The 13,417-nt window shown below is 48.4% G+C and overlaps 4 protein-coding genes across 4 annotated transcripts; all 4 read left to right on the top strand.

The window, feature by feature from the left end:
* The first annotated feature begins 419 nt into the window (after positions 1 to 419).
* Positions 420 to 1,318, top strand: LOC146267658 (uncharacterized). Its single transcript, XM_084709346.1, has 3 exons — positions 420 to 426; positions 527 to 1,204; positions 1,296 to 1,318. The coding sequence occupies exons 1-3, from the start codon at positions 420 to 422 to the stop codon at positions 1,316 to 1,318; spliced, it is 708 nt and encodes a 235-aa protein (XP_084565472.1).
* A 784-nt stretch (positions 1,319 to 2,102) lies between these two features.
* Positions 2,103 to 3,002, top strand: LOC146267657 (histone H2A). The gene has a single exon (XM_084709312.1). The coding sequence runs from the start codon at positions 2,378 to 2,380 to the stop codon at positions 2,762 to 2,764; it is 387 nt and encodes a 128-aa protein (XP_084565438.1). The 5' UTR covers positions 2,103 to 2,377; the 3' UTR covers positions 2,765 to 3,002.
* A 1,676-nt stretch (positions 3,003 to 4,678) lies between these two features.
* LOC146267656 (histone H3-like) lies at positions 4,679 to 6,474 on the top strand. Its single transcript, XM_084667032.1, has one exon. It carries the CDS (start codon positions 5,705 to 5,707, stop codon positions 6,320 to 6,322), a length of 618 nt encoding a protein of 205 aa, XP_084523158.1. The 5' UTR covers positions 4,679 to 5,704; the 3' UTR covers positions 6,323 to 6,474.
* Positions 6,475 to 9,976: 3,502 nt separating this feature from the next.
* On the top strand, positions 9,977 to 12,358 carry LOC146267655 (uncharacterized). Its single transcript, XM_084710151.1, has 4 exons — positions 9,977 to 10,257; positions 10,602 to 10,916; positions 11,103 to 11,192; positions 11,512 to 12,358. The coding sequence occupies exons 1-4, from the start codon at positions 10,194 to 10,196 to the stop codon at positions 11,664 to 11,666; spliced, it is 624 nt and encodes a 207-aa protein (XP_084566277.1). The 5' UTR covers positions 9,977 to 10,193; the 3' UTR covers positions 11,667 to 12,358.
* The last annotated feature ends 1,059 nt before the right edge of the window (positions 12,359 to 13,417 follow it).

Here is a 13,417-nt window from a genome sequence, read left to right as displayed (position 1 = left end):
GTTCGCGCACCGTTCCTGGCCGAGAGGTCTACTGTACGCATTTCCACCTCTGGCCTCCATCCTCCCCTTGCTGGCTCGGGTGAGGTCGGAGGGGCTATCGGTCATTCTGATAGCCCCCGATCGCCCCGGAGCCCCGTGGTTCCCGGAACTGATGGGGATGCTGGTAGGCGGGCCTTGGCCCATACCTCATCAGACGGATGCGCTCTCTCAGGCCGGAGGCCTGGTGAAGAGCCCTCCAGTGGTCGGAGGCCCTCTTGTGGCTTGGCTACTGAGAGGGAACTCTTAGAGCGCAGGGGTCTGTCTGATGCTGTCATTCAGACCATTCAAAGTGCGCGCGCACAATCTACGGCTAGAGGGTACGCGTCGCGCTGGCGAGTCTTTGCACAATGGTGTGGAAAACAGAACCTTGACCCGGTCTCATGTCCGGTCGAAGTGTTCTTGTGTTTCTTACAATCGTTGTTTGACGAGGGCTTAGCCGCGAGCACGGTGCGTGTTTATGCGGCTGCCATTTCGGCATGTCACGAAGGGTTCGCTAAGACAACGCTGTTCAGCCACCCGCTGGTCAAGCGTTTTCTGGCTGGGGTGTGTAGGCTCAGGCCACCTCCGAGAGCGTCAGCACCTACATGGGATTTATCTCTGGTGTTAGACGCTCTGTGTGGACCACCTTTCGAGCCCATAGACAATGTGTCATTACGTCTGCTTTCTCTTAAAACGAGTCTGCTCCTCGCCTTGACTACGGCTAAGCGAGTGAGCGACTTGTGCGCTTTGTCAACACGCGCGGATTGTTTGATCATCTCGGGTGATCGAACAAGAGCAGTGTTGCGTCCTAACCCGGCCTTTATCCCCAAGGTGATTAGCCGAGCGTTCAGGGCACAGAGCTGCGAACTGAGAGCTTTTTTCCCACCTCCGCACAGCGGAGAGGAGGAAAGACGCTTACATGGGCTGTGCCCAGTGCGCGCTCTGTCGCGCTATCTGGAATGCACAGCAAGTATCAGATCTTCTCCGCAGTTGCTGATCTGCTACGGTGGATCGAGAGCTGGCTTGCCACTCTCCACACAGAGACTTTCTCACTGGCTCTGCGAGGCTATTGGTCTCGCGTACGAGTCTATGAGATGTCCCGTGCCACCTGGCATTCGGGCTCATTCCACCCGAGGAGTGGCAGCCTCAGCTGCCATCCTCAGGGGTGTAGGAGTGGAGGAGATTTGTGAAGCAGCGTCTTGGTCGTCGCCTTCACCATTTGTGCGATATTATCTGTTGGACGTTTCTTCCTCATCTTTTGCTCATTCTGTCCTCAGCATGGCTGGTGGATCAGGTGTAGCAAGATGACAACTTGCTAGGTTCTTGTGGGCCCTAGATGCGAGTTGTTCTTTGATTATATCGCCAAATGTGGGACAGGCAGATATTCTCAGTCGAGATGTCTTTACTGTATGTTTTCTGTTGCCCCTCCAGCCTAGCTGTTGTGCAGGCGAGAGAGAAGAACATGAGTTAAGTAAACTCCCCCTGTTTTCTTACCCTGGACGGCTCTCTGTGTTACAGTAGCGGCCTGACCGGGAGGACAGACCCTGTGTATTATTTACATCAGCGGATCTGTTCTCGGTGCCTTGTGAGATTATGTGTCTTTTAGACCTGGTCTCGCTGGGGGTATATTTGGCCTCGCTCGCTCCGCCTAAACCAATAGGAGCAGAGCTCCCCTATGGGGCGGAGCTCCACGAAATAGAACGATAGTTAATGGAGGTAACTCCAGTTCTATGAGTGGAGCGGAGCCCCATAGGGCTGCAGGCCCAGCTCGACTTATTCAACCCGGCTGTATTTAATACTTTTGGGAGGATGAGTGAGGGCTGTCACCCCCTTATATAGGGCACCTGTGTGAGGGACAGGTGTGTATACATTTTGATCTTCAGTCATTAGCTGCACTAGGCAGCGGGTAAACCAATAGGAGCAGAGCTCCCCTATGGGGCTCCGCTCCACTCATAGAACTGGAGTTACCTCCATTAACTATCGTTCACACTACACGATTGACGATTGTGGCCTATAGTAGACTTTGCGTCCGTCCATCCGTCCGTCCGTCCATCCATCCATCCATCCATCCATCCATCCATCCATCCATCCATCCATGCCACATTAATGTATGTGATTGGCGCCTTAAACGAGGAGCGACTGAATGAACAAAGAGACGTGAGGAGGACAGACCAGACGACAAAACGCGCCTTCTGCGGGAAAGAGAATGGCTCCACCCCCGAGTCTGTCGCCACCTCCGATTGGATCAAGACCCAACCGACATTGTGACCAATGAAAGCCGTTTACCGTCAGCTAGCCTATAAATTATGTGCTCCGACTGATTTGCTTCACTACTTCTTTTAACAGACGTATCACGAAGATGAGCGGAAGAGGCAAAACCGGAGGCAAAGCAAGGGCTAAGGCCAAGACCAGGTCATCCCGCGCCGGGCTGCAGTTCCCCGTGGGTCGTGTCCACAGGCTTCTCCGTAAAGGCAACTATGCTCAGCGTGTGGGAGCAGGCGCACCCGTCTACCTGGCAGCTGTTCTCGAGTACCTCACCGCTGAGATCCTCGAGTTGGCCGGTAACGCTGCTCGTGACAACAAGAAAACCCGTATCATCCCTCGTCACCTGCAACTGGCCGTCCGCAACGACGAGGAACTCAACAAACTTCTCGGTGGCGTTACGATCGCTCAGGGTGGAGTGTTGCCCAACATCCAGGCGGTGCTTCTCCCCAAGAAGACCGAGAAGGCCGTCAAAGCCAAGTAAAGACTAAATCTCAGTCTCACTTTACCCAAAGGCTCTTTTAAGAGCCACCCACTACACTCTTCAAAAGCGCAATGTCTTACAACTCTGTCTAGTGTCAAAGTTATTGGACTATCTACATGCAAGGTACAATAACTATTTAAACTAATACTTTTCTCCACTCTGGCACCACTTTATGGAGTTCCACCACTTAACCTAAATGGTTTACTGTGCTGCTCAATCTGCAAGGTGGCCCACAGTGTCTGACACCAGAGATAAATCCCATTTAGGTGCTGATGCTCTCGGAGGTGGCCTGAGCCTACACACCCCAGCCAGAAAATGCTTGACCAGCGGGTGGCTGAACAACGCTGTCTTGGCGAACCCTTCGTGACATGCCGAAATGGCAGCTGCGTAAAGATGCACAGTGCTCGCGGCTAAGCCCTCGTCAAACAACGATTGTAAAAAACACAAGAACATTTAGACTGGACATGAGACCCGGGTCAAGGTTCTGTTTTCCACACCATTGCATAAAGGCTCACCGGGCGCGACGCGTACCCTCTAGCAGTAGATTGGAACCAGAAAATAAGGGGAGTAGAGACCTGGGTTCTCCTTATCTCTGGGGACCGGAATCACTGTCCCTTTGGTCAGCAAACTCACTATCTCCTTCCGGAGCGCGAGTGCCTTCAGTGGGCAGGACAAATACGTCTCCAGGACAAGTCCGTACAAACTCTCCCTCACCCCTCTGAAAGGAGGGCGAGTCCGTACGAACTGGATGGCATAACCCTCTCATCATCCTGTCTAGCCAGCATGGCAGTGCTCACCACTCTGCATAGCGCAGAGAGAGCGGGTGTGCGTTCAGCTGCAGAACCGCAGACAGGAAACTGCTGTATTCTCGTCTGACCCCCGCCGCCACTGTGCACCGAATCGGCGACACAGCCCAAGGTGGGGTCGACTCCAAAGGGCTGGAGCAGCGTCTCAAGGCCAAAAGAGGTCTGAGTGCTGTCCTCATTATGGGCCTCGAGAGGACTCGCATCACAACCAGAGGTCTGTGCGTATCGTGATAACAGAGTCACACACTGTGTTATGGTGCATGGGGGCTGCTAGCGGTCTGGCCACACGCTTGCTAGCTGGGCCAGACTCCGCTATGTACGTGCTCGATGGTTCGGCATCGCCAGTCGTGGAAAACCTGTGAACCGAAACCAACTCATTACAACCGAAGCCTCTGTCCCCGCCGCCAGTCATGTTCTCCTCTTCTTCCCACCTCCGCCACCACGCCAGCTGGGGTTAGGTGGATGGCTGTAACCCGCTCTCTCGGTGGAACAGGTGCCCCGGGAGGAGCAGCCTGCGTCGCAGTGGCCGCTCGTGCCACCGGAGGGCGAGCTCATTTCCTCCTGCTTCGAGAGGCACCTGCAGGAACAGAGAAGGGAGCAGTGGTAGTCTTCTTCTGCAGGGGCATATGCCCTAGCAGGTGCTTCCTCTCCTCCTCCAGGTGCGAGAAGTGTTTGTATGCTGATGCCACAGCCGGTCAAGCCAAGCCCCCGCCAGCCACTGGAGCATTGAGAAGGGTGGACTTGTCCGCCTCTCTCATGGCCGTCAGGGACAGCCACAGGTGGCGATGAATCACAAGGCTGTTGCCCATAGCTCTTCCAGCGCAAATAGCCGCCCCCTAGTTCAAGTGGAGCACCACTGATGCCATCCTGGCCATCCAAGACGTCTCCTCAGGGGACAGGCCTTCAGGGCACTCCGTAGAGTTTGGAGACCGCCACCGTCAAGATGGCGGCGTTGCCGGAGGCCGCCGCTGCCTGCTCACCCCAGACGTATGCCTTGTCTGCCAGAGAGGCAGTAAGCTTGTCCCGGGAGGACGGCAGGGTCGCCTTTCTAGCTGTCATCCATGCGCTGGTACCAGGTACGCCGCGAGGGACGGTTCCAAGGGCGGGGGGCCGGCCTTAACCGCCTCTCCCAGCCCGGTCACCCTCATGAACGCGAGCAGCGCTTTGACTGGCGCGTTAGCCCAGGAGCCCTGCACGTACTCAGCCAGGTTTGGCATAGTGGGGCTCAAGGGTTTCGAGGTCTTCATGCGTTTCGCATGGGGGCCAACCTCCCATGGGTCCTCTTCCTCCACAGGAGGAGAGGCCGGCAGGGGAACGCCCATGATCTCCGCTGCTTTCGTAATGATAGCTGGGAAATCCGCCCTGAGCTCCTCGTCATCCTCCGAAACTGAACTCAGCGCTCGCCCTTCGTCATCAAGAAAGGACAGGGGGGCATTAGTCACCTCAAGGTGGTCCTCAAACTCCGAACTCTCCTCGTCAGAGAGCAGGGCCGAGACCACGTCTTCAAGGAGCTCCTCCACCTGGAAGAAATCAAAGCGCAGCCGCCTCTCCGAAACAGAGAGGCAAGCGCATGATTCACAGTCAGGGGAGTCCACCAACCTGTCCTTGGTATGCCGGGGTCCCAAGCACACGATCAGCCTCCAGGTTACACCTGCACTTGGCTCTTAACAGAGCCTTGCGTGGGAGCAGTGGACTGGAAAAGCTCACGTTCTTTTCTTATAGATATTCTTCAATCTTGAAGTCAATAAAGTCAAGTGACACGTGCAAATTTTGGTGGGGAACATGAGTGACAGCGGTCACCCCTTTATATAGGTCACCTGTGTGAGTGACAGGTGTGTATACATTTTGATTTTCAGTCATTGGCTGCACTAGGCAGCGGGTAAACCATTTGGAGCAGAGCTCCCCAATGGGGCGGAGTTCCACGAAATAGAACGGACAGAATAGTCTGGAAAAGACTTAATTGCTTATGGTCAATATGCGCAGCAACTTTACATATTTGAATGCTTGTATCCATGTTCGGGTTATCTGAAGTGTGAACACGCTCTGTCACAAACACGATCTTAAATGCAGAAATTCGTTTTATTTTAAACATTCATCGCCTACTTGCCCGCACCTGCGCAGCAGTGCAAGGAGGATGAGGGCGGGGCCAGAAGGTTTCAAATGTGGGCGGGAACTGACATCCGTCCCTGCGTCCAATTGCCAACGGAAAAGGCGTCGACGGTTTACCAATCAGTCTGCTCGGGAGAGAAGTCCAATCAGCGGACGACAAGCCGACCATATATACTTCTTTATCCCTTCTACCGAAACTTACTTCAAACTCGTCGACGAAAAGACTCCCATCATGGCCAGAACAAAGCAGACCGCTCGTAAATCTACCGGTGGCAAAGCCCCGAGGAAGCAGCTCGCCACCAAGGCTGCTCGTAAGAGTGCACCGGCCACTGGTGGCGTCAAGAAGCCCCATCGTTACAGGCCCGGGACCGTGGCTCTGAGAGAGATCCGTCGTTACCAAAAGTCCACCGAGCTGCTTATTCGCAAACTGCCTTTCCAGCGTCTGGTCAGGGAAATCGCCCAGGACTTCAAGACTGACCTGCGTTTCCAGAGCTCCGCTGTGATGGCTCTGCAGGAGGCCAGCGAGGCGTACCTGGTCGGCCTGTTCGAGGACACCAATCTGTGCGCCATCCACGCCAAGAGGGTCACCATCATGCCCAAGGACATCCAGCTGGCCCGCCGCATCCGCGGGGAGCGCGCCTAGACGTTGTCCGTGATCATGTGATCTCGAAACCCACAAAGGCTCTTTTAAGAGCCACCTCACTGTTTATACGAAAAGACAAATGCTTCCTAGTCAAACGTCTTACTCGTACGTGCTGTAATGTTTATTTTTAATAAGCAGAATTTGAGCACTCATCTGTGGCTCTGCCTCTCTTATAAAGTATAATAATATAGTCGTACTGGAGAGTATTATAACTTTAGTGGATGTGTTCATTATGGTATCTTGGCATTTGCAGTAACTGGTCTGTTCCATGATTTAGGTGGCAAAAAGAAAGGCAAGTGTTTCTGGCTTATTTTGCACAGCCATGAGGTATTGGAATGCCCTGCAGCTCTCAACTGACACTAGACAGACCAACAGTTGTTTGGTATTTTAAGATACCAACATTGGTCTTAAATGTTTGTCTTAATATAACGACCATTATTTCTAACCTCACCATCATCACCACCACCACCATTCTTTATGGCAGTCGAAACTTTGCTCTAGTTGAAAGAAACTTGTATTAAGTATCATTAATTTTCTGTACATTTCCAACATAGATGGATAACTAAAGTTACTTTGTGCAATTTGTTGTTGTTGGCCAACCTCCTCCTCTCTCTGGCAGACAGCTGGGGGGGTTCTGTTGAGGGGGACGGGGCACCGGGTAGGAGTCGCCCATGGGGTCTGGACAGGGAACAAAGAACAACGTCAGTTCAGTCAAGACAATCGCGTATTAGATTTGAGCATTTATTGTTTCATGACATGGACATGTAGATTTACTTTGGCGGAGTGGATGATCTAAGGGAAGCAATAGAGATATAATCATCCCCCTGGTGGATAGACATACAGACAGCATGGGGGAGAAGGGGACGGTGGAGGGTGGCAGCAGCACTGATCATACAACGACCGGGGTGAGTGTGTGCATATCCGCGCGTCTTTTAAAGACGCCTTATCGGACGTGGCCCAATGGATATGCGCTGCTAACATGGGTGTGGTAGTGGGTGGAGTAAAGGAAGGTGGAGTAAGACGCCTTACATCCCCGTTAAATGAATGACGCGCGCTGCCCGATTGCCCTGCCTGAACTAGCTGCGCTTATTTACGACGACAACTAGACACTTTGGTGATGGTGCTTTTGTTGATTATCACCAGAAACAAGTACACACAATAATTTAGAGAACTTAATATAAAGCAACCAACTGAAATATCAAATATTTTTATATATTTAGAGATAAAAAGTACTTATATACAGATAACATCTTGGTTCTGACCAATATGGAATCCAGCATTTATAATACATGGAATCTCAAATTCAACCACAACTCAAAGTTGATAAAAAAAACATTGAATGTGTTACAGTACAGTCCATGTGTTGATGAGTTTGTACTTTCAATCCTGAACACTTGTCCATGAGCAGAATCACTACATTCATGGTATTTAGTGTATAGTCCAGTCTCCCAACACAGAGAGGAGGGGGAGGGGAGTCACCTGCTGTTCCAGTTCCTCCTGGTACGTTGGTGCCCTACGCTTAACAGGCTCCAGCCTTCCCAGTCTGGTGGTCCTGCTCTCTCTATAGGGAGGTCCACCCTCCTCAGCCCAGGGACCCCTGCCCTCGGCCGGGTGGTGGCCCATGTACACCCCTCTCCCCCCTTCAGTCAGAGTGGAGGGATCTCTTCTGAGGGAGGCACCGTACTCCTAGGGAAGAGAGAAAAGGCTTCATGCTATGAGCAGTGATCCATTTCAAATTACGCTTACACACTACAAATGAGGAGCAATTCACAGATCAGTTTTCCTCCCACACCATCTCTGCTCCATGTGAGCCACAAGGGGGCGCAACAACTTACAGATCTAGCAATGTGCAAACTTGTTTCCTCGAATGAAAACATGTAGACACACAAACTCATACACTTACCTTGTGCATTTTAACATTGATTTATTTATTTTTTACAACCATTTAGTGACATTCAATAAATAGGGTCTAATCCATGTAGGAACATACTTCTCTGGATTGTGTTCAATTTGTCGTTTTATTATATTAGAATTGGAGATTACTGTGAACAAGAAACTAGGTAAGTTCAAATGAACTGACGTTTTGGTTGTCACAAACAGTAAATTAAAGTACTTAATCACAGTAGAAACATGACGATTCAGAGGCAAGTCACAAGGCCTCATGCATCCAGCCAGCATCATCTCCTTGTCACTCCCTCTTGGCCTCAAAGACCTTAGAGCACCAAAAGTCAGAGTTGTAGTCATTGTGAACAGACAGTCTGTGAACAATCATGTCCTCAGTTCTCATAAGTCTCACCTGTCTTCTTTATCTGGGTAAGTAAACAAACATACAATAGAAGATGGAGATAAAGTACGCTTTGTCAATGGAGAATCTATGTTGAGGAAACACAACTGTACAGAATAATGGGTTTTTATAATCAAATTTCACATTGGTGCTATTGGACTATATGGTGCACTGGTAAGATGAATATAGTATTAGCTGTTATTGCTGAAATGTAGTTGCATGACTTCTGGACAGTTTCAATGGTTTTTACAATATCTTACTGCTTCTTTTGTGCAAACCTGTAGCATCAGAAGCTTCAGAGCTGAAGCAGAAGGCCCTCATGATAAAAACTCCCAACAAAATGGTTCTCATTGATTGTGAATCTCCAAATGTTCCTTCGAGCTACGTGCAGTGGTACAGTCAGAAAGACGGAGAGCCTTTAAAAAGGGTCGCGATTATTGCAACCAAACATCTGAGAACACCGGAAATGCAAAAAAAGAATACAAATTGGATCACTGAGCCTGGATTTGACCAGGTCTCAGTAGACAAAACAGGAAATAACTACCTTCTAAAGATTGTTAATTTAAATATAACCGACTCTGCTACCTACTACTGTGCCTACTCGGATTATCACAGTGCAGACCACATTGCACAACCTGTGACAATAACTCTCTTTACAGGCACTTTGCTACTGCTGCCAGATGTTTGGGAAATGCAGTAGGGATGAACCTTTCAAGCAGCAGAATTATTTGATTATCAGTGGGGGAAGTCCTATGGTTAGCTTTACAGGAATGGTAAGCATGGTGGAAATGGGACTACCAAAATTCATTGACATTTTGCATGTTGCACGGTTTGGTGAGAACCAACCAATTGAAATGGAATTCTGTGGAATTACAATTCACTGTGAGTGTCACAAATATCTAGCTTGTTGGTACCGTAACTGGCTAAAGCAGTATTTCTGAAAGGTTGTTGTTGTGTGTGAATGAGAGGACCCGAGGTCAATCCCTGGAAGGGGAATATGAGGACTGAAGCAGTATTAATGAGATGACACGTCACACATTACCCCACTTTGTTACTGGGGAGAAATGATGGTGTTTCAATGATTGCAGAGGTCTTTCTTACCACACCATGTGCTATCAGACTGTTCAGTGCATCCTCTGCCTGGCTGGATATTAATGATGGACCTTACCAGCTTGGTGGGTGCTAAGACCTACAAACTGAACAGGAGTGGAACAATCTCATTAAGTTACCTGACTATTTCACACATACAGTAGCAGGGTGGTTCATGCAGTCTTCCTATAATGGGCCATAACATCGGGGATGAAGAGGAGCTGTGAGAACCAAAGTAAATGGAGGATTGTATTTCATAGCGGCTCCTTGTTCAGGCTTGATTGTATGTTCTGGATCTGTCTTCACAGAGAATGCTTCTACCTCCTCCTGACTGTGAATAAGCTTCATTTGTAACTTTTCTGTTGCTTGTGGTCATTCCAGGCAGAGCCTGATTGGTCCACACCCAACCCTCTTTCTTCATCCACCCCTTCATCCTTGGACCCTATTAGGCCACTTCAGCAGGTACAACCAAGCTTGCCATGCAGACTTTTTGACATCATGTATGTCACTGTGGAGAAGGAGGTGATGGTATTTGGCTCAGGTACAAGACTCATTGTGTCAGGTAAGATCTCATTTCTGTTTTAACGCATGTTTTCTTTCTCTCAACTACAATAGTTTCAATCATGACACATACCCTTGAGTATATTATGGTTGTTGCATGAATTAATAAATAACAATTACATGTATTTGTTCAGTATGACATTATCATAACTTTAGCGACTGGCATATAGGTAACTATTTCAACTACCATAACTGAAAGTTCAGGATTGACCTGTTTGTCATAATAAATTGTCCAGATGTTTTGAGAATGTACCAAATGCAGTATAAAATCAAATGGTTTTTAAAATTAAATTTCATCAATTCCTAAGGAAAAGTTTTACCCCCACAATTGTATTTATTTATTAGATAATGAAGTCAAAACACCGAAAGTGACCGTCTACCCAGCATTTACACATCAACACAATGGAAGGACCATCCTGCTGTGTCAGGCCAGTGACATGTTCCCAGACTTGGTGAGGTTTTCATGGAAGATGGAGAGAGAAGACGGCCGGTTGGTGGAGGTGCCTGAAGCAGAGAGAGAAGAGCTGGAGCAGAGGGAGGACGGGACAGTGACTAGTGTGATCATCATCAAGAACCAAGAGGCTGAAACTAAAAAGTACCGCTGTACCGTAAAGCATGAAGTGGGCGATGTTGAAGACATTCCAAAAAGACACAAAAAAGGTATCTCTTCATTCCATTTATGTACTTATTTTGAAGTCTCTAAAGTTAATAGGACAAAGAATAGGCTCACCTAAAAATATTCATCCTTTCCAATTAGATGTATATTTCTTTGTTCTCAAATTACTTTCTATCTAGCACAGCTATCTGTCACAGAATTATAATAATGTTCTGGCACATCTGTCTCAGAGGAATCTTCTTTTACCACGGCTGCCTCTGCACCAACCTGTCCACCTCAGAATCATACACAGGTCTCTCCTGCCGTCCACGTCCCTGATGGTAAGACACATTTACAACACTGTTGTAAACTGTTTATTAATCGTCAATACGTATTTTCATATATTTCTCACATAATTATAATGCCCAGAAGGATTGATGTAACTGTTATTTACTTTTATTTCATGGCTGGTAGAAAAGAAAAAAAACATGTTAGAATACCACATTACATGTGCTTTTGTTTCTTAATACATTTTACTAAAAGGGTATGAACAATATGATCACTCTTACATTAATCTGTACGTCCCTTATGTTGCCTCAGGAGAAATATCATGATCTGTCTGTGTCAATGTGTGGTATTGTTGGTTTGTTTCCTTTCCAGAACTGTTGCAGTCCATGTGCAGTGTGAACCTGGCCTCTCTGGTTTACACTGTGATGATAGTGAAGAGCTTGGTGTACTGCTGTGGGCTCTCCCTCCTGCTGCTCCTCAGGGACAACCAGGGAAGTCCACCACACACCTGGAGAAAAGCTCATTAAAACCTACAGCCACTGTTCAGGAATGTTGCATTACTACTACTGCAGATTACAGCAGAATCTGGAGATATCGAGTGACTTTTTTTTACAAATACAGTTTATAAAATAGATGTTTTATGGGCCATTTTATGTAGTGCCATTTTATGTAGTAGTTATGTATTTTTTGTATGCATGTGTATTTGTCATTTATATTTTAATACCAAAACAAATACTATTTGAATTGAATTAATGACATATCCATCAACAGATGAACATTCTGTAAATCTTTAAGGTTCTATATCTAAACGATCAGTCCACCACACACCTAGAGACATGATCAGTCCACCCCACACCTAGAGACATGATCAGTCCACCACACACCTGGAGACATGATCAGTCCACCACACACCTGGAGACATGATCAGTCCACCCCACACCTGGAGACATGATCAGTCCACCACACACCTGGAGACATGATCAGTCCACCCCACACCTGGAGACATGATCAGTCCACCACACACCTAGAGACATGATCAGTCCACCCCACACCTAGAGACATGATCAGTCCACCACACACCTGGAGACATGATCAGTCCACCCCACACCTGGAGACATGATCACTTGATATGACTTCCAAGAGACTTTCTAATCCTGTTTGTCACAAATATTTCATGTATTTTTTTTCTCTTGACATGTACAATAAATACAACAATAAATTAAATACAACATTTTACAATGATTAGTCTGTGAATATATGTGCATTAAGAGTATATACATTACAAAACTTGTATACTTACCTGCCTTATTACCTGAGTTAAAAAAAAGTAGTAGTAGAGATGCTACTGACCTGTATTACTAGTTATGTAGCAGAGGTAAAGAGCTAGTAGAGATGCTACTGACTTGTATTGCTAGTTATGCAGCAGAGGTAAAGAGCTAGTGGAGATGTTACTGGCTTGTAAAGTTAGTTATGCAGCAGATCTAAATAGCTAGTGGAGATGTTGCTGAGTTGCAAAGTTAGTTATGCAGCAGAGGTAACGAGCTGGTGGAGATGCTACTGACTTGTAGAGCCGGCTCAGCAGCAATAGTAAAGAGACAGTACAGACCATGAAGTATCTGTCTGCTGGCTGTTCGATCCCGCTCAGAAGAATGGTAAAGAGACACTGCAGACGTCCCTATCCATGCCGCTTTCTTATTTTAGTTATTTATTTATTATAATGTTTTTGTACAATACATATCCGTCTCTCGTCTCGTCTCGTCATCTTCCGCTTGTCCGGGGATCGGGTCGCGGGGGCAACGACCTAAGCAGGGAGGCCCAGGCTTCCCTCTCCCCGGCCACTTCCACCACCTCTTCCTGGGGGACCCCGAGGCGTTCCCAGGCCAGCCGAGTGACATAGTCCCTCCAGCGTGTCCTGGGTCTTCCCCGGGGCCTCTTCCCAGTGGGACGTGCCCGGAACACCTCACCAGGGAGGCGTCCAGGAGGCATCCTAATCAGATGCCCGAGCCACCTCAGCTGGCTCCTCTCGACGCGGAGGAGCAGCGGTTCTACTCTGAGCCCCTCCCGGATGACCGAGCTTCTCACCCTATCTCTAAGGGAGAGCCCGGACACCCTGCGGAGAAAGCTCATTTCGGCCGCTTGTATTCGCGATCTCGTTCTTTCGGTCACTACCCATAGTTCGTGACCATAGGTGAGGGTAGGAACGTAGATCGACTGGTAAATAGAGAGCTTCGCCTTTCGACTCAGCTCCTTCTTCACCACGACGGACCGATGCAGAGCC

This window comes from Hypomesus nipponensis, chromosome 11 (assembly GCF_054491055.1).
Source record: "Hypomesus nipponensis isolate SF chromosome 11, ASM5449105v1, whole genome shotgun sequence".
NCBI classification, from domain to species: Eukaryota; Metazoa; Chordata; class Actinopteri; order Osmeriformes; family Osmeridae; genus Hypomesus; species Hypomesus nipponensis.
The sequence above is the reverse complement of the archived record's forward strand: the minus strand, read 5'-3'. Positions and strand labels throughout refer to the sequence as shown.

Coding starts and splice junctions, on each gene's coding strand:
- LOC146267655 (XM_084710151.1), top strand. CDS start 10,194: ATGTATGTCACTGTGGAGAAGGAGGTGATGGTATTTGGCTCAGGTACA. Junction 10,258..10,601: donor TACAAGACTCATTGTGTCAG/GTAAGATCTCAT, acceptor TTTATTTATTAG/ATAATGAAGTCAAAACACCG. Junction 11,193..11,511: donor TGCCGTCCACGTCCCTGATG/GTAAGACACATT, acceptor TTTCCTTTCCAG/AACTGTTGCAGTCCATGTGC.
- LOC146267658 (XM_084709346.1), top strand. Junction 1,205..1,295: donor TGTAGGAGTGGAGGAGATTT/GTGAAGCAGCGT, acceptor TTCTGTCCTCAG/CATGGCTGGTGGATCAGGTG.
- LOC146267657 (XM_084709312.1), top strand. CDS start 2,378: ATGAGCGGAAGAGGCAAAACCGGAGGCAAAGCAAGGGCTAAGGCCAAG.
- LOC146267656 (XM_084667032.1), top strand. CDS start 5,705: ATGAGGGCGGGGCCAGAAGGTTTCAAATGTGGGCGGGAACTGACATCC.